At 41.2% G+C, this 24,926-nt stretch overlaps 2 protein-coding genes and 8 non-coding genes across 10 annotated transcripts; 6 read left to right on the top strand and 4 right to left on the bottom strand.

Annotated features, from left to right (window-relative positions):
- Nucleotides 1–3,191: 3,191 nt before the first annotated feature.
- On the bottom strand, nucleotides 3,192–3,630 carry LOC139324986 (histone H2A type 2-C-like). Its single transcript, XM_070954772.1, has one exon. It carries the CDS (start codon nucleotides 3,615–3,617, stop codon nucleotides 3,228–3,230), a length of 390 nt encoding a protein of 129 aa, XP_070810873.1. The 5' UTR covers nucleotides 3,618–3,630; the 3' UTR covers nucleotides 3,192–3,227.
- Nucleotides 3,631–4,022: 392 nt separating this feature from the next.
- On the top strand, nucleotides 4,023–4,403 carry LOC139324988 (histone H2B 1/2/3/4/6). Its single transcript, XM_070954773.1, has one exon. The coding sequence runs from the start codon at nucleotides 4,023–4,025 to the stop codon at nucleotides 4,401–4,403; it is 381 nt and encodes a 126-aa protein (XP_070810874.1).
- A 3,797-nt stretch (nucleotides 4,404–8,200) lies between these two features.
- On the bottom strand, nucleotides 8,201–8,272 carry TRNAG-UCC (transfer RNA glycine (anticodon UCC)). Its single transcript has one exon. It is a non-coding gene; the product is annotated as a tRNA-Gly (tRNA).
- A 347-nt stretch (nucleotides 8,273–8,619) lies between these two features.
- On the bottom strand, nucleotides 8,620–8,715 carry TRNAI-UAU (transfer RNA isoleucine (anticodon UAU)). The gene is made up of 2 exons: nucleotides 8,678–8,715; nucleotides 8,620–8,655 (listed from the first exon to the last, which is right to left on the bottom strand). It is a non-coding gene; the product is annotated as a tRNA-Ile (tRNA).
- A 4,097-nt stretch (nucleotides 8,716–12,812) lies between these two features.
- TRNAL-CAG (transfer RNA leucine (anticodon CAG)) lies at nucleotides 12,813–12,895 on the bottom strand. Its single transcript has one exon. It is a non-coding gene; the product is annotated as a tRNA-Leu (tRNA).
- Nucleotides 12,896–13,037: 142 nt separating this feature from the next.
- TRNAS-AGA (transfer RNA serine (anticodon AGA)) lies at nucleotides 13,038–13,119 on the top strand. Its single transcript has one exon. It is a non-coding gene; the product is annotated as a tRNA-Ser (tRNA).
- A 716-nt stretch (nucleotides 13,120–13,835) lies between these two features.
- On the top strand, nucleotides 13,836–13,907 carry TRNAG-UCC (transfer RNA glycine (anticodon UCC)). Its single transcript has one exon. It is a non-coding gene; the product is annotated as a tRNA-Gly (tRNA).
- Nucleotides 13,908–17,452: 3,545 nt separating this feature from the next.
- TRNAD-GUC (transfer RNA aspartic acid (anticodon GUC)) lies at nucleotides 17,453–17,524 on the top strand. Its single transcript has one exon. It is a non-coding gene; the product is annotated as a tRNA-Asp (tRNA).
- A 971-nt stretch (nucleotides 17,525–18,495) lies between these two features.
- Nucleotides 18,496–18,568, top strand: TRNAK-UUU (transfer RNA lysine (anticodon UUU)). Its single transcript has one exon. It is a non-coding gene; the product is annotated as a tRNA-Lys (tRNA).
- Nucleotides 18,569–24,041: 5,473 nt separating this feature from the next.
- On the top strand, nucleotides 24,042–24,114 carry TRNAK-CUU (transfer RNA lysine (anticodon CUU)). Its single transcript has one exon. It is a non-coding gene; the product is annotated as a tRNA-Lys (tRNA).
- The last annotated feature ends 812 nt before the right edge of the window (nucleotides 24,115–24,926 follow it).

Below are 24,926 nucleotides of genomic sequence, written 5' to 3'. Positions count from 1 at the left end.
GTTTCAAGCTACTGCGTGAAATCGTGGGATTAAAAACATCCAGCGTTTGGTGCGTTTCCTCATTTGGCCTGTGTGTTGTTATACGACCAGGGTACTTTACTGGAGTATTAATTTCGTATTAGTTAAATTCGACAAAAATCCCAGTGTTGATCTAAGCAAAGTGCGAATTTAACTTTAGCATTTCGCTTTCATTTGCGGTGTTTTTCATTCCTGGGTTTTATAACGCCCGGTGTTAATTGCTTTAAATAGCTTTGAGTGTTGTAGGACAGGATGGCAACATTCTGCAAACATACAAGTCTCCTGAATTTTTTTGGGTGGGGGGTGGGGGGGTGGAGGAGGGCTCTGTTGTGTGCATAGGCGCGCCTTTTGAATAAGCAGAAAATACGGATACGTTTGTGGGTTTATAAATTAGTACGGTCTTGGTTGGGTGAGATACGTCTTAACTCTTTTAAGATTAACGCCTGCGACGGAAACGGCCCTATTTCAAATCTTCAGAAGCAGACACAACGCGTTAGTTGCTTCGAAAGAAAAGGAAAAATGTAAAATAGGAACTATTTATCTATTTATCCTATTTTACATAGCTCAAACCTGCTTATATGAAGTAAATCCAAGATCGATATAAAAGCAATATAATATGGATCAATATAAATTTATATGGATCAATATAAAATAGGATCTATCTATCTATTTTATCTATTTTATCTATCTATCTATCTATCTATCTATCTATCTATCTATCTATCTATCATCTATCTATCTCGATATATACGCTGATATATATTATATAGACCCTATTTTACATAGATCCAAGCTGCTTTTCTTTCTATATATAGACATAAAAATAAAAACTCGCTTTATTGCTTAGTCGCCCGATTGGTGGCTTACGCTCTTGAAGGAATTGAATTGCATTCAGAAAACTGTCCACCAACAGTAGCTACTTTGAAAAGCCCGCCAACGTAGGAGATTGGCTGGTACTGGTGACTTGATTAGCCAAACAGGAAACGTCCTTTTAGTTTGAAATTGCCGCCATAAAAGGCCAGAGTCTTTTTATGCCTAAACCGCATCGTTTACTTCATTTTGTTTTTAAAAAGCTACTGTTTACTGTTTACAAACGGAGCTCAATAGATAACGACATTTTCTATCGTTTACTGTCTTTTAACAATGCAAATGCAATCCCAACGGATTTTCTCGGTTTGCTATCCCAAAATGAATTTGAGGTTTCAAAAACTGGGCTCTGGAACTCCAGAGGTGTTTTTTTTTTAGAACAATGAACTGCATTCAATTTTCTTTGAAAACGTTTCGCTTCTCATCCAAGAAGCTTCTGCAGTCGAAATTCTAAGATTCTGGGAGTAGAAGTGAAACATTTTTAAAGGAAAAAAAAAAACACAAAATCCCAAGGAAGTTCAGTCGCCTTTTTGGGGAAAAAAATCACCTATGGGACAACGGTGACCTGGATAATTGGAAAATCTCCATAGAGACTGGATGGAATGTATCTATTGTATCTACTCTATTCACTTGGATGGCTCAAATGTCTGCTTTTCATTGCAATTGTGAAAATATCTACAGACCCCCCCACATCCTGGATTTAAATTGCTTCAACTTCTACCTTCAAAATGACTATAGAGCACTGCACATCAGAACAACTAGACACAGGGAGTTCCCCCCCCCCAATGCAATCACTCTGCTTAACAACTAATTCCCACACTGTCAAATAATTTACTAAGACTGTATTACTATTATTCTTCTCTTCTTTACTAGTATCTATCTCTTTCCACTTATTGCTATAACCATGTGCTTGCGTCTTTATTTATATTGCTTTTACTTGTTTCCTAGTAGGATTTGATTGCTTATTAGTAACCTTGACTATCACTGTGTTTTATCTTTTTATTCTCGATGAATGTATTTTATTCTCCTCATGTACACTGAGAGTATATACACCTAAGACAAATTCCTTGTGTGTCCTATCACATTTGGCCAATAATAAAGAATTCTATTCTGAGAAAGATGTTTTGTATATGTATCATGTAACCTTTTGTAGAGGAAATGTTAAAAAAGGATCTCAGGATACTGTTTCAATTTAGCAATTTGAGACAAGCTCTAGAATTGCAATTATGGCTTAAGAAAGATGCATTTTTTAAAAATATGTATCTTAATGCTTTTGTGGAGAAAATTAAAAAAAATAATAAAGGATTTTAGGATCCCATTTGGCTTAGCAAGTTGAGACAAGCTCCTTCCTAGAAAAGGTTTATTCTCCTTATGTAACTGAGAGCATATACACCAAAGACAAATTCCTTGTGTGTCCAATCACACTTGGCCAAAAATAAAGAATTCTATTCTATCCTGAGAAAGACATTTTGTATATTATCATGTAACCTTTTGTAGAGGAAATGTTAAAAAAGGATCTCAGGATCCTGTTTCAACTTAGCAAGTTGAGACAAGCTCTATAATTTAATATAATTTAAGTGTAAATTTTAAATTTTTACTGTATTTTAAAATATGGGTATTTTAAATTATGGGTATCAATTCAGCCAAATTTATTTAATTCATTTTATTCGATTTTAAATTTTGTATTTGTATGTGTTTTATTTCATGGCTGTTCACCGCCCTGAGTCCTTCGGGAGTAGGGCGGTATAGAAACTCAATAAAATAAATAAATAAATAATTGCAATTCTAGTTTAAGATGCTTTTTGAAAAAAAAAATGTATTGTGTAACCTCAATGCTTTTGTGGAGGAATTTTTTTTTTTAAAAAAAGGATCTAGGGATCCTGTTCCGCTTAGCAAACCGAGACACTCTTTCCTAGAAAAGGTTTATTCTCCTTATGTACATTGAGAGCATATACACCAAAGACAAATTCCTTGTGTGTCCAATCACATTTGGCCAATAATAAAGAATTCTATTCTATTCTGAGAAAGATGTTTTGTATATGTAACATGTAACCTTAATGCTTTTGTAGAGGAAATGTTAAAAAAGGATCTCAGGATCCTGTTTCAACTTAGCAAGTTGAGACAAGCTCTATAATTGCAATTCTAGCTTTAAAAAAAATATGTATCGTGTAACCTCAATGCTTTTGTGGAGGAATTTTAAAAAAAAAAAAAGGATCTAGGGATCCTGTTCCGCTTAGCAAATCGAGACAAGCTCTTTCCGAGAAAAGGTGGGTGGCTCTTAAAAGAGCCTTTTTGGGGGTGTCGTTCTTGGGGCGAGCGAAGCAGGCGGGCCGGGAGGCTCCTCACTTCCCTTTGGCCTTGTGGCTCTCGGTCTTCTTGGGCAGGAGGACGGCTTGGATGTTGGGCAAGACGCCTCCCTGGGCGATGGTGACTTTGCCCAGCAGCTTGTTCAGCTCCTCGTCGTTGCGGATGGCCAGCTGCAAGTGGCGCGGGATGATCCGAGTCTTCTTGTTATCCCGGGCCGCGTTGCCCGCCAGCTCCAAGATTTCCGCCGTCAGGTATTCCAGCACCGCGGCCAGGTAGACGGGAGCTCCGGCGCCCACCCTCTCCGCGTAGTTGCCCTTGCGGAGCAGGCGATGCACGCGGCCCACGGGGAACTGCAGCCCGGCGCGGGATGAGCGAGTCTTGGCCTTGGCCCTGGCTTTGCCGCCTTGCTTGCCGCGTCCGGACATGATACTTATTCAAAAGGAGCAACGCTTAAAAAAAAAGCTCGATCCGAAGAGAATTAGTTTCCCGGTGGGCGCTTGGTCTCCTTTTATTCACTCGAAAAGCTTGCAAGTGCGAATTCCTATTGGTTGGCGTCTGCCGAGCTTTTCCTGCGTCCAATGAAAAAAACAACAACCGCCCAAGGGGGAAGAGGCGCTCTATCGCAAGCCAATAGTAATCGGTTTCTCAGGATTCGGTCATTAGCATAAGTCAATGTACGGAAGTGGGTGGCGCTCTGCGTCTGAGCCAATGAAAAAGGAGATTTTGAACGCCTTCATTTGCATATCGCCCCTATAAATAGGAGGCAGACAAGAGTTTCTTTTCCAGAGTTTGGTTCTTTTTTTTTTATTAGTCTTGCTAGCGATTTGATCATGCCTGAGCCGGCTAAATCTGCTCCCGCGCCCAAAAAGGGCTCCAAGAAAGCCGTGACTAAGACTCAGAAGAAAGGAGACAAGAAGCGCAAGAAGAGCCGCAAGGAGAGCTACTCCATCTACGTCTACAAGGTGCTGAAGCAAGTCCACCCAGACACTGGGATCTCCTCCAAGGCCATGAGCATCATGAACTCCTTCGTCAATGACATCTTTGAGCGCATTGCTGGGGAGGCTTCCCGCTTGGCCCACTACAACAAGCGCTCCACCATCACCTCCCGGGAGATCCAGACGGCCGTCCGTCTCCTCCTGCCCGGAGAGCTGGCCAAGCACGCCGTCTCCGAGGGCACCAAAGCCGTCACCAAATACACCAGCTCCAAGTAAAAAGGAGCGTACAACAACCTTCCCTCACCAGACCCAAAGGCTCTTTTAAGAGCCACCTACTTTCTCAAAAAAAAAAGCTGCAGCTATCTGATTTTAAAAGTCCACTTTGCAGGGACTTGCTGGCCTAAATTTCCACAATTTTACCTAAGGAATGTTATTTTTGAGACACTTAGAAAATTGCAGATGACAAAGTGTGATCCCCATGAAGTGGTCCTAGATTCCTTAATTTAAAATGTATTTAAAACATTAAATGAGGGCCTTGGTAGTACAGTGGTCTAAAGCACCCTGTTATTAATACAGCTGCCTGCAATTACTGCAGGTTCGAATCTTACCAGGCTCAAGGTTGACTCAGCCTTCCATCCTTTCTAAGGTAGGTTAAATGAGGACCCAGTTTGTGGGGGCAATAAGCTGACTTTGTATAAATATACAAAAGGATGAAGGCTATTGCTTAACCCATTGTAAGCCGCCCTGAGTCTCCGGAGAAGGGCGGCATATAAATCAAATTAAAAAAAAAAAACACCTCTTTAGAAAAATGCCTCCCACCCCCTAAGAGAAATGCAAGTTATAGAATCGAATAGAATAGAATAGGATTTTTTATTGGCCAAGTGTGATTGGACACACAAGGAATTTGTCTTGGTGCATTCGTTCTCAGTGTACATAAAAGAAAAGATACATTCGTCAAGAATCATAAGGTACAACACTTAATGATAGTCATGGGGTACAAATAAGCAATCAGGAAACTATAAATCATAAGGATACAAGCAACAAAATTACAGTCATAGTGTTGAGGGAATTATTTGTTTAGCAGAGTGATGGCATTCGGGGAAAAACTTGTTCTTGTGTCTAGTTGTTCTGGTGTGCAGTGCTCTATAGCATCGTTTTGAGGGTAGGAGTTGAAACAGTTTATGTCCAGGATGTGAGGGGTCTGTAAATATTTTCACAGCCCTCTTTTTGACTCCTGCAGTAGGACTCCTTCCTCAATGGAAGGCAGGTTTATTTATTTATTTATTTATTTATTTATTTATTTATTTATTTATTTATTTATTTATTTATTTATTTATTTATTTATTTATTTATTTATTTATTTAAATTTGTATACTGCCCTTCTCCTAGTGGACTCAGGACGGTGCACAGCCAGAACTAAAACACATTCCAATACAAAATTTAAAATTATTAAAAGAATTACATACTTTGGCCCAAATTTAAAACAATTCGAATTAAAACCCATTGACAATTAAAAGCTAAAAAACTAAAAAGACTTTAAAAAAAAAGGGGGGGGGGTTCACGCCAGCCCTGCTTGATGGAAAAGAAAAGTTTTTAGGGCACGGCGAAAAACCCGGAGATCCGATATCCTTCGTATCTCCGGGGGCAAATTGTTCCAGAGAGCAGGAGCTGCCACAGAGAAGGCCCTCCCCCTGGGGGTCGCCAGCCGACATTGCCTGGCCGACGGCACCCTGAGGAGTCCCTCTCTGTGGGAGCGTACTGGTCGGTGGGAGGCTATCGGTTGGTAGCAATTGTTTTTTCTGCAGTTCTATTTCTATTTCTAACTTCTATTTTTATTTTCCAACCATTCATAAAATAACTCCCATGTCATAGAAATATTCACTTTGTTCTTTCTCCTTTCTAGCAAGCGTTAATCTATTCATTTCTGCACATTCTAATATTTTCCTAAAGACGAACTTTTTTTCAAGGGGCAACTTGGATGAGAAGCGAAACATCTTCCAAGAAAAACCCAGAAAGTCCAGTTGCCTCTTGGAAAAAAAAACACCTTTGGGACAACCATGACCTGGATGACCGAAAATCTCCATAGATAAGGCACTTAAAAATGAATCCAACTGAATAGATCTGGTTGATGAACTAGCCCGTTTTCTGCCATGACATGCAGTTATACAAATGGAATTTGTTGTTAGCTGCAAAGTCGTGTCCGACCCATTGCAATCCCCATGGACAACGTTCCTCCAAGCCTTCCTGTCCTCTACCATCCTCTGGAGTCCATTTAAGCTCACGCCAACTGCTTTAGTGACTCCATCCGGCCATCTCGTTCTCTGCCGTCCCTTTCTTCTTTTGCCCTCCATCGTTCCCAGCATTAGGCTCTTCTCCAGTGAGTCCTTCCTTCTCATTAGGTGGCCAAAGGTATTTATTTATTTATTTATTACATGTATTTATATGCTGCCATTCTCCCAAAGGACTCAGGGCGGCGAACACAAGTTAAGAAACAAGTACAATAAAATCACAATTTAATCCAAATAATTAATTAGTAGTAAATAATAAAGCCCAGAATCAGTCTCAGCCTATTTGTTTGAAAAGCCAAGTCTTCAAGTCCCGACGGAAGGAGCGGAGATCAGGAGCCGTCCGGAGCTCAGTAGGTAATTCATTCCAGAGGGTGGGAGCACCCACAGAGAACGCCCTACCCCTGGGCACAGCAAGGTGACATTGGCTCGCCGTCGGAACCCTGAGGAGAGCGGCCCTATGTGAGTGAACAGGGTGGTGAGAGGCAGGCAGGAGAAGGTCATGCAAATATCCCGGACCTAAGTCATGAAGGGCCTTATAGGTGAGGACTAGCACCTTGAAGCGGACCCGGAGAACCACTGGTAACCAGTGCAGCTCACGCAGGAGGGGTGTTATATGGGAGTAACGAGGGGCACCCATAACAACCCGTGCAGCTGCATTCTGGATCAGCTGGAGTCTCTGGGTGCATCTCAGGGGCAGGCCCATGTAGAGGGAATTGCAGTAATCCAAGCGGGAAGTAACCAGGGCATGAGTGACTGTGCGAAGGTCATCTCGGTCCAGGAAAGGGCGCAACTGGCGCACCAGGCGAACCTGTGCGAAGGCCCTCTTGGTCACGGCCGTTAGATGGGATAGCCTTCTAGGGATAGCCGAGCATCCAGGAGGACACCCAAGTTGTGAGCCCTATCAACGGGTGCAAGTTTTTCCCCATCTATCAAAAGTGATGGAGCCTCTGAAACCCGAGATGCCGGCATCCATTTGAGTTTCCTCTTCAGGATCTGGCCTTCTAAAGAGCAGTCAGGGTTGATCTCCTCTAGGACCGACCGGTTGGATCGCCTTGCAGTCCAAGTGACTCGCAGGAGTCTTCTCCAGCACCAGAGTTCAAAGGCCTCCATTCTTTGGTGCTCAGCCTTCCTTATGGTCCAACTTTCACCAGCTATACATTGCCACTGGGAAAACCATCGCCTTGACTATACCCACTTTCGTTGGCAGGTGGATGTCTCTGTAATAACTGTATATAAATGAATAAACCTGCTCTTTTGGGGTTACCTTGTTTGTTTTTAACAGTGCCACCAAATTCTGCGTTCCGTGTGATAGGTGAATATTGGGCCTTTGCCCATTCCTCAGTTAATACCACATTAGTACTTGTATACTATACTATATACTTAGTATAGTATACTTGTACTATACAAGTATACTATACTTAGTATAGTATACTTGTACTATACTTGTACTATAGGAGAAGGGAAAAAGTGAATTTAGGATTGTCCAGAAAAAAACTGAAGAAGAAAAACCCAAAGGTGCTTTTTCAGGAGGCAACTGGACTTTCTTACTTTTTTCTTTTGAAGACGTTTCGCTTCTCATCCGAGAAGCTTCTTCAGTTCTGGCAGGATCCTGTCCGAGCTGAAGAAGCTTCTCGGTTGAGAAGCAAAACGTCTTCTAAAGAAAAAACAAGAAAAGTCCAGTTGCCTCCTGAAAAAGCACCTTTGGGCCAACCATGTCCTGGATGACTACTGAGAATCTCTACAGACTTGAAGAAAAAAAAAAAAAAAAAAAAAAAAGATTTTTTTTGCGTTGGCCGGGAATCGAACCCGGGTCAACTGCTTGGAAGGCAGCTATGCTCACCACTATACCACCAACGCTTACATGTTTTAAGTTCTTTTTCTCAAAGCTAACAATGCCTAGAAGTTGCATTTCTGGCTCTCTCCACAAGGTGGTGCCATTGGCTAAACTTGCGGATTCTCTCAGCTCTTCCAATAATTCATCCTTCCAAGTTCATTAAACTTTCCTCCAAGAATCTCCTCTCCTTTTTCATGCAATTAAAAAAATATATATTTTCCAGCCCTCCATAAGAGAAAAAAAGCCCTCTAAACCCAGATTCCTAGCCAGTCCAAGTGTATTAACCACCTTGAAAGCTGTATTCGAAATCCATTCGATGGAGTGAGTAACTCCCAGGAGTAACTCCCCAGTAAGGAAGAAAAGGGTCGCCTGCTCCAGGTGAGGTTCGAACTCACAACCTCGGCATTGCTAGAGGCAAAGTACTGCTGTATAAGTACCGCGCGCTAACCGATTGCGCCACTGGAGCAACTGTCTAAATCAGGTTTTTTTCCTCAAGCTTAGCAACTTTAAGATGCATGGATTTAAACTGCTGGTATATTGGCTGGGGCATTCTGGGAGTTGAAGTCCATGCATCTTCAAATTGCTAAGGCTGAGGAACTGGCCTCAGCAGCTCCTCTGATACAAGCACAAGCATGCAACAGGTTAATCCTTAATGTGAAATTACACACACACAGACACAGATATGTATATTACACACACAAATACACACACACATACTTGTCTGTGGCTCAGCAAATTATAGTGTAAACTTATTGGGAATATGCAGTAGAGAAATTAATTTTTTTTACTACCGGTTCTGTGGGCATGGCTTGGTGGGTGTGGTGTGGCTTGGTGGGCATGGCAAGGGAAGGATACTGCAAAATCTCCATGCCCACCCCACTCCAGAGGAAGAATTCTGCAAAATCCCCATTCCCTTCCCCACTCTGGGGCCAGCCAGAGGTGGTATTTGCAGGTTCTCTGAATTACTACTCAAAATTTCCGCTACCGGTTCTGCAGAACCTGTCAGAACCTGCTGGATTTCACCACTGGGAATATGGCTTTATTGTTGTGGAAAAATTGAGACTGAACAACATTCCTGGGTCAGCCAGAGTCAGTTTATTGCACAAGGTTCAGAGCCAGATTTGTACCTGAAACTTTGAACACAGAAGAGCCCTAATCCCACTGTTTTTATACATATCCAAGACAAAGGATTTGGTGAGCTCATCCAGTTTTCCATATATGGTTAACATGAGCTCGTGCATTTTCCATATATGGTTAACATACAGGTGTTATATGGTAATTGACACACTTCCTAATTACTAAACCATTAGTTTCTAGTTTATAAGATTATCTTTGCTACACAACTTTTCCTTAAGTGCTGTGGTTGCTAATGGGAGATTTATTGCTGTCCTTAGGTAAATTTATTGGATTAAGTAACTCTTTGTAACATATATGTCCTTGTCTTTGACAGTGAGGCCATTCAAATGTTTTCCATATGGCTGTCCTTCCGTGACAGCTAGGCCTCATCAGAAGATACATTACCACTAATGGGGTTTAGCTGATTTTTAATATAATCTCCAAGCACTTTTCTCTCTTAGAATAATGTGAATAGAGAGGGTCCTTTAGAGTTCATGTAGCTGACTCTGTATGATTCCTATTTTATTCACATTATTATCGCCTCACAAAACAGCAGCCATTTTAAATTGTAGCCTTTTTTTTTGAAAAATGTGGAGTTATCAGAGTAACAGTCCACCCCCAAAGTGCTTTTTCAGGAGACAACTGGACTTTCTTGGGGGGGGGGGGTTTCTTTGAAGACGTTTCACTTCTCATCCAAGCAGCTTCTTCAGCTCTGACAGGATAGTGGGGAACGTCAGAGCTGAAGAAGCTTCTTGGATGACAAGCGAAACGTCTTCAAAGAAAACAACAAGAAGAAAATCCAGTGGCTTCCTGAAAAAGGACTTTTGGGACAAACCATGATCTGGATGACTGAGAATCTCTACAGACAATTGGAGTAACAGAGTTGGAAGGGCCCTTGGAGGTCTTCTAGTCCAACTCGGGGAGGAAACCCTATACCAGTGATGGCTAATCTTTTTGCCGTCGCGTGCCAAAAGTGAGGGTCGCGTGAGGGGGTCGTGAGCGTGCGTGCCCACACCCATAATTCAATGCCCCCCCACCCCCCGCACATGCATGCGTGACCCCCCCGTGCTTCCCCTGCTTTTGGCATGTGATGGCACGGTAGGCCTGGTAGGCCCATTTTTTGCCCTCCCCAGGCTCCAGAGGCTTTCTAGGAGCCTGGGGAGGGTGAAAACGGCCTTCCCCACCACCCTGGAGGCCCTCTGGAGGCCAGAAACGGTCCGTTTCCCAACTCCCGATAGGCCCGAAAGGCCCGAAAATCAGGTGGCCAGCACACGCATGCGAGCTGGAGCTGAGCTAGGGCAACGCTCGTGTGCCCACATATATGGCTCCACGTGCCACATGTGGCACGCGTGCCATAGGTTCGCCATCACGACCCTATACAGTAGTGGCCAAAATTGTGGAAACCGTTTGGGAAAAGTGTATTTTCTAAAACTAGCTAATAACGCCACTTTTTTTTGGAGTAGTACCATAAAATTATATATCAATGGAAAGATAATTTAATCAAGAATGTAATGCAATAACTTGCATTATGTTATTATGTTATTCCTTAACTATGAAGGATTTGCTATTAGAATAGCAGTTACAGTATAAAGAAGAAAAGGGAAACACGTAGAAAAAACGAGATATACAAAAATGATCATCATGTCAGTTAAGACTTAGTTGGGTCACCTTGAATTGCGGCCTTACAACGTCTTCCCATGGAGTGAACCAAGTCTTTTAGTTCTGCTGCTGTTATGTGAAACCAAGATTGAATGATGGCTTCTATTAACTGGTTTTTATTGCTGGGTCGCTTCTGACTAACAAGTTTCTTTAGTCGGCTCCATAGATTTTCAATTGGGTTAAGGTCTGGGCTATTCCCAGGCAGTGGAATAGGATTATCTTGAAACTCCAAAAAAAAAATAAAAAAATAAAAATGGTGTTATTAAGCCATCAAACCTCAAAAATACACTTTTCCCAAAAGGTTTCCACAATTTTGGCCACTACTGTATATCATATCAGACAAATGACCGTTTAATCTCTTTTTAAAACCTTCCAGTGTTGGAGCATCCACATCTATGTTATAATAATCATTTTAATTAGCAATTTTATGATGTTTGTGTATCTATATTTTTCTCGACTGTACACCGCCTTGAGTCCTACGGGAGAAAGGCGGTATAGAAATATAATAAATAAATAAATAAATAAATAAATAAATAAATAAATAAACTTCTGGAGGCAAGCCATTCCACCAATTAATTGTTCTAACGGCCTGGAAATTTCTCTTTAGTTCTAGTCCCAAAGGTCCTTCTTCAGAGCTGGATGAGAAGTGAAACGTCTTCGAAGAAAAACTCAGAAAGTCCCGTTTCCTCTTGAAGAAAAAATAAATGCACTTTTGGGACAACCATGACCTGAGTGACTTGAGAATCTCCACTGACATCCTTAGTTATAGAATAGAATAGAATAGAATAGAATAGAATAGAATAGAATAGAATAGAATAGAATAGAATAGAATAACAGAGTTGGAAGGGATCTTGGAGGTCTTCTAGTCCAGCCCCCTTCGTAGGCAGGAAACCCGACACCACTTCCCTATTTTATAGTCCTAGGTGGCTTCTCTCCTTGGTTAGTTTCCATTCATTGCTTCTTGTGCTGCCTTCAGGTAGCTTTGGAGAATAGTTTGGCTTCCTCTTCTTTTGTGGCAGCCTCTTAGATATTGGGGCTTATCTTTCAAGATCTATAGAGATTTCCTTCCGGCTCAGGAATTACCCTAAAAACGTGTGAAGGATCTGGCCCAATCAATTAATTTCTCTCTCTTTTTTTTCATGCCTGGATCTGGTTTTTCCTCTAGTCCTATCCCTTGTGGAACAATTACATTGTTGTAGATATTAAGTTACTGGTAAAAATTAATTTATTGCCTTTCTTATGTATTTCCTCATTGGGAACCAATTCTTACATCAGGGTCCAGAAAATGGCGTTAAGGTCTCCTGATTGGGTGGGGGTTGGACTTGATGACCTACAAGGTCCCTCCCAACTCTGTTAATCCGTTAAGAACATTAGGTTCCAAAATGAACATTGGATTCCAAAATGCCTGGTCTGTTGATGAAAGAATCCGATCTTTTAATCATTAATTAATTAATTAATTAATTAAATTTATTTATTTAATTAATTAATTAATTAATTAATTAATTAATTAATTAATTAATTAATTTTTATACCTTCTCCCGAAGGACTCAGGGCGGTGAACAGATAAAATAACATACATATAAATTGTGAATATAAGATGATTAAGCCAATTTGGTTCATCGGTTAAGAATCTTCAGCATAAAGATAACGCTTTAAGCATAAGCATGATGCTTCTTAATTAATTTTTAATCCGTCGTGAATTCAGATTTACTGAGGTTACTAAATGCCTTGCTGGGTTCAAAACGGATGGAAATCTTAATTTTATTTTATTTTTCAAAGAAAAGGCTGTGTCAGGAGTGGGATTCGAACCCACGCCTCCAGGGGAGACTGCGACCTGAACGCAGCGCCTTAGACCGCTCGGCCATCCTGACTTCTCAATAAAAAGCCTTCCCCCCCCAACGTCTTTGGCAATAGTCTATTTTTAACATGGTTTCTTTATACCCTACGGTGAGCCATAGCCACACCACAGATTAAGAAATATGAAGACAACATGCAGGTATTTTACCAACCAAGGTAGTCGTGGCCGAGTGGTTAAGGCGATGGACTAGAAATCCATTGGGGTCTCCCCGCGCAGGTTCGAATCCTGCCGACTACGAGAGTTTCTTTTATATCCAATCATATAAAAGTCTACATTCATTTTTCTTCCACACATTTAAACTCGTCTCTTTTTAAAAGTTTGCCAGGTGATTATCTGGAAAAACACACTCTCCCATTTGCGACCCCAGTTTCCTCCCTTAATGTATGATTGCCATTTATACTTAAATATTAAATAATTCGGGTTTATTATATTAATTTTACTAATACCTTGCACCTGATCTCACCCTGCAACATGGCAACAATACCTCATTTGATTTGAATTTAGGGCAGGGTGTGCTGGGTGTGAATCCCCTCAATCGTGGCTTATTATACAAACCAACATGGCTAGTGAAATTTGCTGGAACTGGAATCTTTTTCTTTAAATTTATTGGGGTGGATTTAATTGCAGATTTATTTTTATTTTATCCAATTCAGTGGTCTGCATTCCATTTTCTTTTTACTGAGTCCTCCCCTCTTTGTGAGAATTTTGCTCCTTAGAAACGTTGGTTTCTGGTCGGGATCTCGAATTGTGCACTTTGCATATGCTCAGAGGTAGCCTTTTCAAGGCTATTCTGGTTCCACTGGAGCTCAGGTCTCAATAATCTATGAATACAGAGCAGGAGGGAGGAGACGTCTTGCTGAACCATGAACCATTCGTGGAGGGCATCATTTTTTTAAAAACAGAAATTGAATTTTTTCCTACTACCAGGGATTTTGAGAGCCTTTTATTGCAAGGCGTTGGTGGTATAGTGGTGAGCATAGCTGCCTTCCAAGCAGTTGACCCGGGTTCGATTCCCGGCCAACGCATCTGACTTTTACTTCCAAACCCATCTGTTTCTTTAAAAAATAGAAAGAAAGGGTTTAAAAAGAAAACCAGGTGTTGTAGTTTTAATATAAATTTTTTATTAAGTTTTATTTATTAAGTATTTTTATTTATTAAGTATTTTATTAATTAAGTTTTAATATAAATATATATATATTTATATATAATATAATATAATATAATATAATATAATATAATATAATATAATATAATATAATATAATATAATATAATATAATATAATATATGTTATGTTATGTTATGTTATGTTGTTATGTTATGTTATGTTATGTTATGTTATGTTATGTTATATTATATTATATTATATTATATTATATTATATTATATTATATTATATTATATTATATTATATTATATTATATTATATAAATTTAATATAATTATATTTTATTCAGCCGCAAGGATCTCCTCTTACTAAAGAAACCTCTGGATGCGGTGAGAGTATTCACACAAACGGATTCCAGAAAGATTTATAGCACATACTTTCCCCCAAGGGAGTTAAGTTTGGCTAGCTTTTTAATCCTTTTTCCTTTGTGGTTGATAGCCTGTTCCACAAATTCAGCCGGTTGGTTTTGTTTTTACGGCTGACCGTGGCATACCTGATCGTGGTTGAACTCTCAATCCTAATCCTATTGGTATCTATATTGAGATTTTAGTCCTGCATTTAACATAATTCTTCCATATAAGCTAAGTGTCTAAACTTATGAATCTTGGGCTTTCTTATTCAGTCTGTTTTTGGATTATGGATTTCCTGTCTGGCCGCTCTCAGAGGGTCAGATTAGGTCATCATATCTCTGCCGCCCGTATTCTTAACACTGGTACAAAACAGGGTTGCGGGTTGAGTCCCTTACTCTATTTGTTCACAGCCGCCGCGGCCCATTCGGTGCAGCCCATTCACTGCGGTCTGTTTGCCGCCACCGCAGCTCATTTGCCGCTGCCTATTCACCACCTCTGTGGCCTGTTCGCTGCCGCCCATTCACTGCCGCCCGTTCGCCGTGCCCGTTCACCACTGCCCATTAGCCGTAGCCCGTTCACAGCTGCCATGACTCATTCGGCGTTGCCGCTCATTTGCCGCCACCCGTTTGCCGCCGCCGTGGCCCATTCGGCACCGCCCATTCGCTGCTGCCCATCTGCCACTACTGCCGCCTGTTCCGCGTGGCCCATTCGCCTTTGCCCGTTTGCCGCAGCCTGTTCACCGCTGCTGTGCCATTCGGTGTGGCCCATTCACCACGGTCCGTTTGTCATGGCCTGTTCGCCACAGCCCGTTCACTGCTGCCCGTTCACCACCACTATCACCCGTTTCCCGTGGCCTGTACACTGCCGTCGTGGCCCGATTGGAACAGCCCATTAACCGCAGCCTGTTTGTCGTGGCCCGTTCACCGCAGCCCATTTGCTACTGCCCGTTCGCCACCGCCGTGGCTCGTTTGCCACAGCCCATTCACCACTGCCTGTTCGCCGCTGCCCATTCACCACCACCCGTTTGCCACCTCTGTGGCCCATTTGGCACCGCCCATTTGCTGCTGCCTGTTCGCCACTGCTGCCACCCATTCAGCATGGCCCATTCGCCTTCGCCCATTTGCTGCGGTCTGTTCACCGCCGCTGCGCCATTCGGTATAGCCCATTAACCGCGGCCTGTTTGTCGTGGCCCATTCACGGCAGCCTGTTCACCGCTGCCCATTCACCGCCACCCATTCACCCCTGCCATGACTCATTCGGCATAGCCTGTTCATTGCCACCCATTTGCCTCTGCTGCCGCCTTTTCAGAATGGCCAATTTGCTGTCACCCATTTGCCACGGGGTGTTCACTGCCACTGCGCCATTCAGTTTAGCCCATTCACCATGGCCCGTTCACCGTGGCCTGTTCTCCACAGCCCGTTTGCTGCAGCCCGTTCGCCGCTACCACGGCCCAATTCGCAACAACCCGTTCACTGCCGCCTGCTTGCCGCTGCCCGTTCACTGCCGCCGTGGTCCATTCGGCACCGCCCGTTTGCCACTGCCCATTCACCACTGCTGCGGACCGTTCGCTGCTGTCGATCTCCGCCGCCTGGAACTGGCTGAAAATACGATGTGCGGAGGCCAAAAGTGATGTGTGGAGGCAAAAAACAGCCGAAAGGTGGGGGCTGGGCGGGGCGAGTGGTGAGCAGCCGGAAGGGGCAAGCAGGTGAGCAGGTGGGTTTGGGTGGGGCCAGCCAGAGTTGGTATTTACCGGTTCGGTGAATCAGGTAAAATTTCCGCTACCGGTTTGCCCGAACCGATGTGAACCACTTGAATACCACGTCTGGTAGTGGGTTAATCCTATTATTTCCTAAAGGATCATGTCCTGTTCATCATCCTGGAGCTGAAAGTCTTTTGTTTTGTAGATAGGCTGGCCCAGTCTTTCTTAATAGGCACAAAATATCTGCTGGGGGGAAGGAGGGCTATTAAGAAAGACTAAGTCTGCTTCCTGCCTCTAAAAAAATACATGTAATCAGCTACCGGGCACTTATTATCATATGTGCTGGATGTGTCCAAAGGCTAAAAAATATTGGATAAAAATCTGAATATGGCTAGGAGAAATGACAAAACAACAAATAGATGTAAAAGCCAGAATTGTTTTTGTTGGATCTTACCAGAAAAATACAATAAAGGAAATACATACTTAATTTTACATGTTTGAACAGCAGCGAGAATTGTATAGGCACAAAATTGGAAAAATGAAGATATTCCTACAGAGGAAAGTGTAATAAAGAAAATATTAGAATGTGCCGAGATGGATAGATTAACAATGAAAATTAAGGATAAGGAGGAAACAGAATATTTTTTAACATGGGAGGCATTTTAACAATGGCTAGAAAATAGAAGCAGAAGTTAAAAACTTAAAAATTGAAAAGAATGTTTAATTAAATAATGTAAGGTGAATATTTAAGGATAAGTAACTATTATTATTAATATGTTTTGATGATCATTGTTATTAATAGCCACGTGAAAATTTTTGTTATTGTTACTCAATATTAACTGTACCCAGACAACACATTGTCAATGTAAATATTGAGTTTTTATGTATACCAAAAGAAAAAGTATAAATAAAATATATATTTAAAGAATACATGTTTCTCTGTTTCTCATTTAGAAAATATAATATTCTGCCTTTTTTAAAATATTACTCAAAATATTTCATTCTTTTAGGAGAGGGAGGCTTCCCACAGTAGAAAAAAAAATGTGTGAATTTTTCTCCTCAAAGGAAGAGAAGAGAAGAGAACAAAAGAGAGGAAAGGAAAGGAAAGGAAAGGAAAGGAGAGGAGAGAAGAGGAGAAGAGAAGAGAAGAGAAGAGAAGAGAAGAGAAGAGAAGAGAAGAGAAGAAAAGCCTCTTTGCATTGCTGTTAAAAACTTTATTCCAAAATTCAAAATAGAATAATACTTTTATTTCGTCATCCAAACATCTCCAAAGATCAATGTATATTTCTTGTGGACTAGCAACTGGATAGCATAGTTTTTATATCCTGCTGAAAAAAAAAACTTTCAATCCCTTTCCTCGTTAGTATAGTGGTAAGTATCCCCGCCTGTCACGCGGGAGACCGGGGTTCGATTCCCCGACGGGGAGGACATAGTTTTATTTTATTTTTCTTTTTAGTTCTTCCTTTCTAGAGGAATGAAAAACAGAAAACGTGGAATAATTTTCATTTTTTTAATCTCTATTTTAATCTCATGGTTTAAATAGGGTGCTTGACAGTGAAGCTTTGCTCACATTTGCTAACCTAAAAACTCTTAAGAGTCTATTTTTTAAACAGTAACAGAGTTGGAAGGGACATTGGAGGCCATCTAGTCTAACCCCTTGCTCGTGTACTAGGGATTCGAACTGTTTAACTGCCGACTGTTCTGATCAGACTTTCACCTAGTCAGGCTACTTAGTCAGTCCTTGGTGTTCTCTGAGCTTCGTTGTTTCCTTGTGGACGTCTCATAACCAAACTAGTTAATACCATCAGTGCTAGCGTGGTAGGACACAGCACACTAGAATTAATGATTAATTAAATTAAATTAATTAAATTAAATTAAATGATGTTACCTAGTCCAGTTAATGAAATGCCTGCAAGAAAAACAATGAAGCTCAGAGAGCACCCTGGAACCCTCATTTAAAGCCAAATATTTTCCTTTATTGTTAAAACTCTTTTTTTTTTTGGGAGGGGGGTAATTCCAGGAAACCACAGTTATAACTGGCAGTAGAAGCACCTTCCAGATGCTTTCCTTTAAAAAAATAAAAAAAATAAGGGTATTGATCAGGTTGTACAGGAGAACAGCCAAAGGAAAATGATGAATTCAACAATATTTATTCATGGGGGAGGAAAAAAAAAATACTCCGGATGGCGATGTCCTTGAGCCATATCCTAAAAATACATTTTTTTTCATGGGACAGGTGTGAAAATGGTTGACGGGGAGGATTTTTTCCCCATGCCTTCAACTGTGAAGGTCTTCATTGGAAAAATAGAAATTTTTCATTTGAAAAAATAGAAATTTACCAGAACTGATCAACTTAGCGGATGGTTTTCAGAAGATGTTTCAAGGTAAAAATTCAGAGCCTGGATAGCTCAGTCGGTAGAGCATCAGACTTTTAATCTGAGGGTCCAGGGTTCAAGTCCCTGTTCAGGCGGATTAATTTTTTTCCCCTTTCTTTCTCAATGCTTTTACATGATTTTTTTTCATCTTGGTGCACTGTCTCTTCTCCACGGCATGACCAGAGGTGAAATCCAGCAGGTTTTGACAGGTTCTGGAGAAGCGGTAGCGGAAATTTTGGAGTTCGGAGAACCGATGGTGGAAATTTTGAGTAGTTCAGGGAACCGGTAGCAGAAATTTTGAGTAGTTCGGAGAAGCAGTAGTGGAAATTTTGAGTAGTTTGGAGAACCAGTAGCGGAAATTTTGAGCAGTTCGGAGAAGCGGTAGTGGAAATTTTGAGTAGTTCGGAGAACCAATAGTGGAAATTTTGAGTAGTTCGGAGAACCAGTAGCGGAAATTTTGAGTAGTTCGGAGAACCAATAGTGGAAATTTTGAGTAGTTCGGAGAACCAGTAGCGGAAATTTTGAGTAGTTCGGAGAACCAATAGTGGAAATTTTGAGTAGTTCGGAGTACCAATAGCGGAAATTTTGAGTAGTTCGGAGAACCAATAGCAGAAATTTTGAGTAGTTCGGAGAAGCGGTAGTGGAAATTTTGAGTAGTTCGGAGAATCAGTAGCAGAAATTTTGAGTAGTTCGGAGAACATGCAAATGCCACCTCTGGCTGGCCCCAGAGTGAGGTGGGAATGGAGATTTTGCAGTACTCTTCCCCTCCCATGCCCATTAAGCCACACCACGCCCACCAAGCCACGCCCACCGAACCAGTAGTATAAAAATTTGGATTTCACCACTGGACATGACCCATTTCTGACAATGACTATGAACACCAAGAAACATAGATGTATAATGAATAATTCTGGGGCTTGGAACCATACGTTTTCTGCCATTTCTTCCCCCCGTTTTAGTTTACCTACGAAGCTTGTGTAACTAATATGCAAACAAACCAGGCTGTACTTTGAATCGGAATGGAATTTGGAGATCATATATTTTTTTTATTTTTTTAAAAAAAATCATTTAATTAAAAATAGACAAACAAAAACATACATACATATAGTACACAACATAAACAACCTATACATTTAAATCAAGTCATAGAACTTGAGCCTTAAGAAAAAAGAAAGTTACTTCGGTATTCTATATTTCTCTATATATGTATCTACATCTTTCATTATATAGCGATATTTTAAGTTTATTTCTTGATTTTTGTTTCCTTAGTTGGTATAGAAGATAGAAAGGGAATACCAACTATGGAGATCATATTTTAATTTGCTTCTTCTTCTTCTTTTTTTTTAAACCACAGCTGTTTCTTTTTTTTAATGTCAGGGAAAAAATATCCACCTGGTTCAATTCCAAGCCGGGAGAAAATGGAGTGGAGACAAAATGGAGGCTGGAGGCTGATTGGAAAGAGGTTCCATTGATTGATGAAGCAGAACCACCAACCACATGTGATTTTGGGACAGCTCACCACATGGAGTTGAGAGTGAGGGCTATTTATACCATATCTTGGGCTTTGCACTTGAGCTTCCTGTTCCTGTGCAAGAACATATGTTCTATTGGCTGTTGTCAGACTCCCATGGGGCCCATGTACAAATCTGAGGAGTTTGTCTGAGCTACGTTTGGTTGAAGTTCGGGCTGATGCAATGAAGGGGCTGGTTGGGCAATTCTTATTGTGGCTGAGGGCTAATCCTACCTTTGTTGGATCTTGGGTGAGGGTATTTGCTTATGAATAGAGCTATCTGTCTCTTTATCTCTTAAGGGCTGACATCTGCTGTGGGCTATTAAGGCTTTCCAAGAGCATGTTTCTCCAGTTCTCATCCAGGGAAATACAATAATCTGCCTTTTTAATATTTCTCAAAATATTTCATTCTTCTAGGACAGTGGTTCTCAACCTTCCTAATGCCGCGACCCTTTAATACAGTTCCTCATGTTGTGGTGACCCCCAACCAAGGGTGGGTTCTAAATTTTTTTACTACTGGTTCTGTGGGCATGGCTTATTTTGTGGGTGTGGCTAGCTGGTCATGTGACCGGGTGGCCATGGCTATATGTATAGGGACTACTCAGAGGGCTGAAAAAAGTCATTTCTGACAGGTCCTCGCACTTTTGACTGGTCCTCACACTTATGACCATCCTCACATTTATGCCTGTGCAGCATTCTTAACAACCATGTCACTCATTTCACAACTGCTTCTTTCGAGGACTGGTCAAAAGCGCGAGGACCAGTCAAAAATAACTTTTTCAGCCCTCTGAGTAGTCCCTGTGCCCAAAAGGACTACCCAGAGGGCTGAAAAATGTGATTTCTGACAGGTCCTCGCACTTTTGACCGGTCTTCGCAGTTATGACTGGTCATCATTTATGCCCATTGTACCATTCTTAACAACCGTGTCACTCATTTCACAACTGCTTCTCTTCACCATGGTGACAAGATAGCGCAAATACGTAAATTGTGAGGACAGTCGTAAGTTTGAGGACTGGTCAAAAGTGCGAGGACCAGTCAAAAATAACTTTTTCAGCCCTCTGAGTAGTCCATATGCATAAAAGGATACAGCAATAGAGAGGGATGAAGGAAGGGAAGGGAAATTAGAGTAGGAGTGAAGGTAAGAGAAGGAGGAAGAGAGGAGGAGAAAGAGAAAGAAAGAGGAAGTAGGGAGAAGAAGAAGAGGGGGGAAGAGAAAGTAAGTAAGAAAGAAAAGACAGAGGTGGTAGGTTTGAGGAGAAAGATTGCTGTACAATAAAAAAGATGAAAGAGAAGAAAGCCAACCCCAAACAAATATTAAGATATTAAGATAAAGAATGAATTGTTAAACTTTAAAGAATAAAAGAGAACAAATAGCAATAAATAGCAATAATTAGAAACACATATACAACGTATTTTCTTTGAACAGAGTATTTGGCCGGTTCACAAATTTAAACAGTTGTAGGAGGTTAGCACCCACCCCTTTCCTAGAAGAATGAAATATTTTGGGAAATATTAAAAAGGCAGAATATTATATTTCCCTACCTGGATGAGAAATGGAGAAGCATATTTTACAGACAAAGCAGCTCCCACCTTCCTGCCCCCCACCCTTTGTTAATGGGCCAGAGGCAGAAAGTCAATCCTTTGTCAAAGGACATTTGCAACACAATAGCAACAGAAACTAACACAATGGGCCCCATCAAGCCATGTGATCCTGTCCACCATTAAACCATCTTTCCAAGCAGTCTCCATGTTTCCAGTGTCTTTTTCCCCACTTGGAGCAGAACCCAGAAGGATATTTCTTCCAACACAGTATTTAATCATTTCAATTAAATTTACAATTTCTATATTTCCTTTTTACCATATTTATTCCTCATCTATTTTTTTAAAAAACCAATATTACCCTTCATCCTCATCTCTAATCTTAATCAAATTCAATTTTTCCCTTCTATTCTATATTATACCCCTTCCCATTGTCATCTATTTTTATATCCATCCTCACATTGGTTAATTATGTAATTATGTAATACAGTTGTTTAATACAAATTCAACATTTTAATATAAATCAATTAGTTATATAACTATATTTTTTGTATATTAATCAATATGAACATGAATATTCCAATTATTTCCATGCAATCCAATTTCTTACAAATCAATTAATTATATTTACCAATAATAATAAACCAAATAATTTCCCCCATATATTCCTCTGAACCACAACTTAACCAATTAATAGTATCTCGATTATTACAATTCCCTAGTTAAATAGAGCTTTTTTTCTTTTGTGTTTTAAAATCTTGGAACTTTCCTCTTTTGCCCTAAATTTCCCATTGTTTGCAGTTTTGCACCTACCTTTTTTGGTGAGGAAAAAGAAAAAGAAATCTCTCTGCCTCATTTTGTCACGTTGCAGCCTGCTTACTTTCAATTTCGCGTTTTCAGCTAGAGGGAAAAAAATCTGCTCCAGGAATTTACCTCTTTGCAGTTAGCTCTTTGAAGCCCCGCAGCAAGAATTTAAAGTTTTTTTTCCCTCTAGCCATCAGCTGGGACTCCGGAGGCAGCAATAGATTGGGAGTGGGCAGGGTAAGCGAACGGCGACCGGGCGATCCAACAGAGGCAGAGGGTGAGGGTGAGTGAAGGCATGTGGGGGGGGGGGGCGAGAGAGGGCTTTGGCGACCCCTGTGAAATGGTCGTTCGACCCCCAGGTTGAGAACCGCTGTTCTAGGAGATGAGTGGGTGCTGACTTTCTACACAACAGAAGGAAGGGAGGAAGGGAAAGGAAAGAAAAAGAAAGGAAAGGAAAGGAAAGGAAAGGGAAGGGAAGAAGGAAAGGAAAGGAAAGAAGGAAGGGAAAGGAAAGAAGGAAAAGAAAGAAGGAAAGGAAAGGAAAGAGAACAGAAGGGAAGAAGGAAAGGAAAGGGAAGGGAACGGAAGAAGGAAAGAAGGAAGGGAAGGGAAGATGAAAAGGGAAGGGAAGGGAAGGGAAGGGAAGGGAAGGGAAGGAAGGGAAGGGAAGGGAAGGGAAGGAAGGGAAGGGAAGGGAAGAAGGAAAGGAAAGAAGGAAAGGAAAGGAAAGAGAAGGGAAGAAGGAAAGGAAAGGAAATGGAAGGGAAGAAGGAAAGGAAAGGGAAGAAGGAAAGGAAAAGGAAGAAGAGAAGGGAAGGGAAGGAGGAAAGGGAAGGGAGGAAAGGGAAGGGAAGGGAAGAGAAGAGAAGGAAAGGAAAGGAAAGGAAAGAGAAGGGAAGAAGGAAAGGAAAGGGAAGAAGGAAAGGAAAGAAGGAAAGGAAACAGAAGGGAAGAAGGAAAGGAAAGGGAAGGAAATGGAAGGGAAGAAGGAAAGGAAAGGGAAGGAAATGGAAGGGAAGAAGGAAAGGAAAGGAAAGAAGGAAGGGAAAGGGAAGAAGGGAAGGGAAGGGAAGAAGAAAAGGGAAGAGAAGAAGGAAAGGAAAGGGAAGGGAAGGAGGAAAGGGAAGGGAGGAAAGGGAAGGGAAGGGAAGGGAAGGGAAGGAAAGGGAAGGAAAGGAAAGGGAAGGAAAGGGAAGGGAAGGGAAGGGAAAGGGAAGAAGGGAAGGGAAGGGAAGAAGAAAAGGAAAGAAGGAAGGGAAATGGAAGAAGGGAAGGGAAGGGAAGAAGGAAAGGAAAGAAGGAAAGGAAAGAGAAGGGAAGAAGGAAAGGAAAGAAGGAAAGGAAAGAGAAGGGAAGAAGGAAAGGGAAGGAAATGGAAGTAAAGAAGGAAAGGAAGAAAGGAGAGGGGAGAGGAGGAGAGGGGAGGAGAGGAAGGGAAGGGAGAGGGAGAGGTAGGCAGGCAGGCAAGTTGCTTTCCTTTTAGGTGAAACCCAACACAGCAGCCCCACATGTTGAAAATCTGCTGTAGAGAAAAACATTTTACTGAATGAACTGCAGAGTCCAGAAGGGTCTAAGAGCCCTGAGATCGTTGTTAGAAGGTTGTCAAGGTTGTTAGAAAAAGAGGAAAAAAAGCGTTTCCTCGTAACCACGATCGCTCCCGTTCGCTGTCAGCAGAATGAAAACCAATAGTATCAATCCCAACACCAATTTCAACAGCCCGGCTAGCTCAGTCGGTAGAGCATGAGACTCTTAATCTCAGGGTCGTGGGTTCGAGCCCCACGTTGGGCGCAAGTTTTTTGTTTTTTATTTTGTTCCCCATGGCATTTTAAAAAATCCTAATCTTCAATTTTGGAAGTTTCCACTTCAGACCGTTTAGGTGGAATCTTGTACGAAATCTGATCCTGATTTCTCCAAATTTTATTGCCTGCTCCAAAACAAATGGAATATATAATGATGTATGGTGATATGATGATATTTAATGATTTTTTTTAAAAAAAATTTAAAATAAAATTATTTTTATTTTGTTTTAGGCTTGGGCGTTGAAGCATCTCTGCCGTCTGTGGGTTAATGACGATTGGGGAAAGGGATCTGGCGATCCATTCCGGCTTGTAAATGAAATCTAATTCGCGAGACGAATTTGAGATTTATCCCCAAAATCCTGCAGAAAAAAACGTGGGTTATTACAACAGTCAGTGAATTGGGTGCCACCGCTTCCAAGACCGAGGAATCTAAAAAAAACAAAACAAAAAAAAAACAAAAACGGGAAGGCAGAGAATATTTTTTTTATAGAAGCAGGAAAGGCAGGAAATCTTTTTTTTTTTAAATATATTTTTATTGTACATTTTTCTTCATTTGACATCCCAATTTCAATTTTGCAACAGCGATCTCCTATCAACACCCTTTTTTTAAAAAAAAAAATACACGTCCTAATTACGACCATTTTTCCTCTTATTCAGTAACAGTAACAGAGTTGGAAGGGATCTCAGAGATCATTTAGTCCGACCCCCTGCTCAAGGATCCCTATACTAGGGATTCGAACCGCCGGCCTTTCTGATCGACAGGCTCAGCGTCTTAGCCACTGAGCCACCTAGCAAAGCAAT

Source organism: Pituophis catenifer, unplaced genomic scaffold, assembly GCF_029215685.1.
Source record: "Pituophis catenifer annectens isolate HBS135680 unplaced genomic scaffold, rPitCat1.0.hap2 SCAF_15, whole genome shotgun sequence".
Classification (NCBI taxonomy): domain Eukaryota; kingdom Metazoa; phylum Chordata; class Lepidosauria; order Squamata; family Colubridae; genus Pituophis; species Pituophis catenifer.
This window is presented reverse-complemented; position numbering and strand designations above follow the sequence as displayed.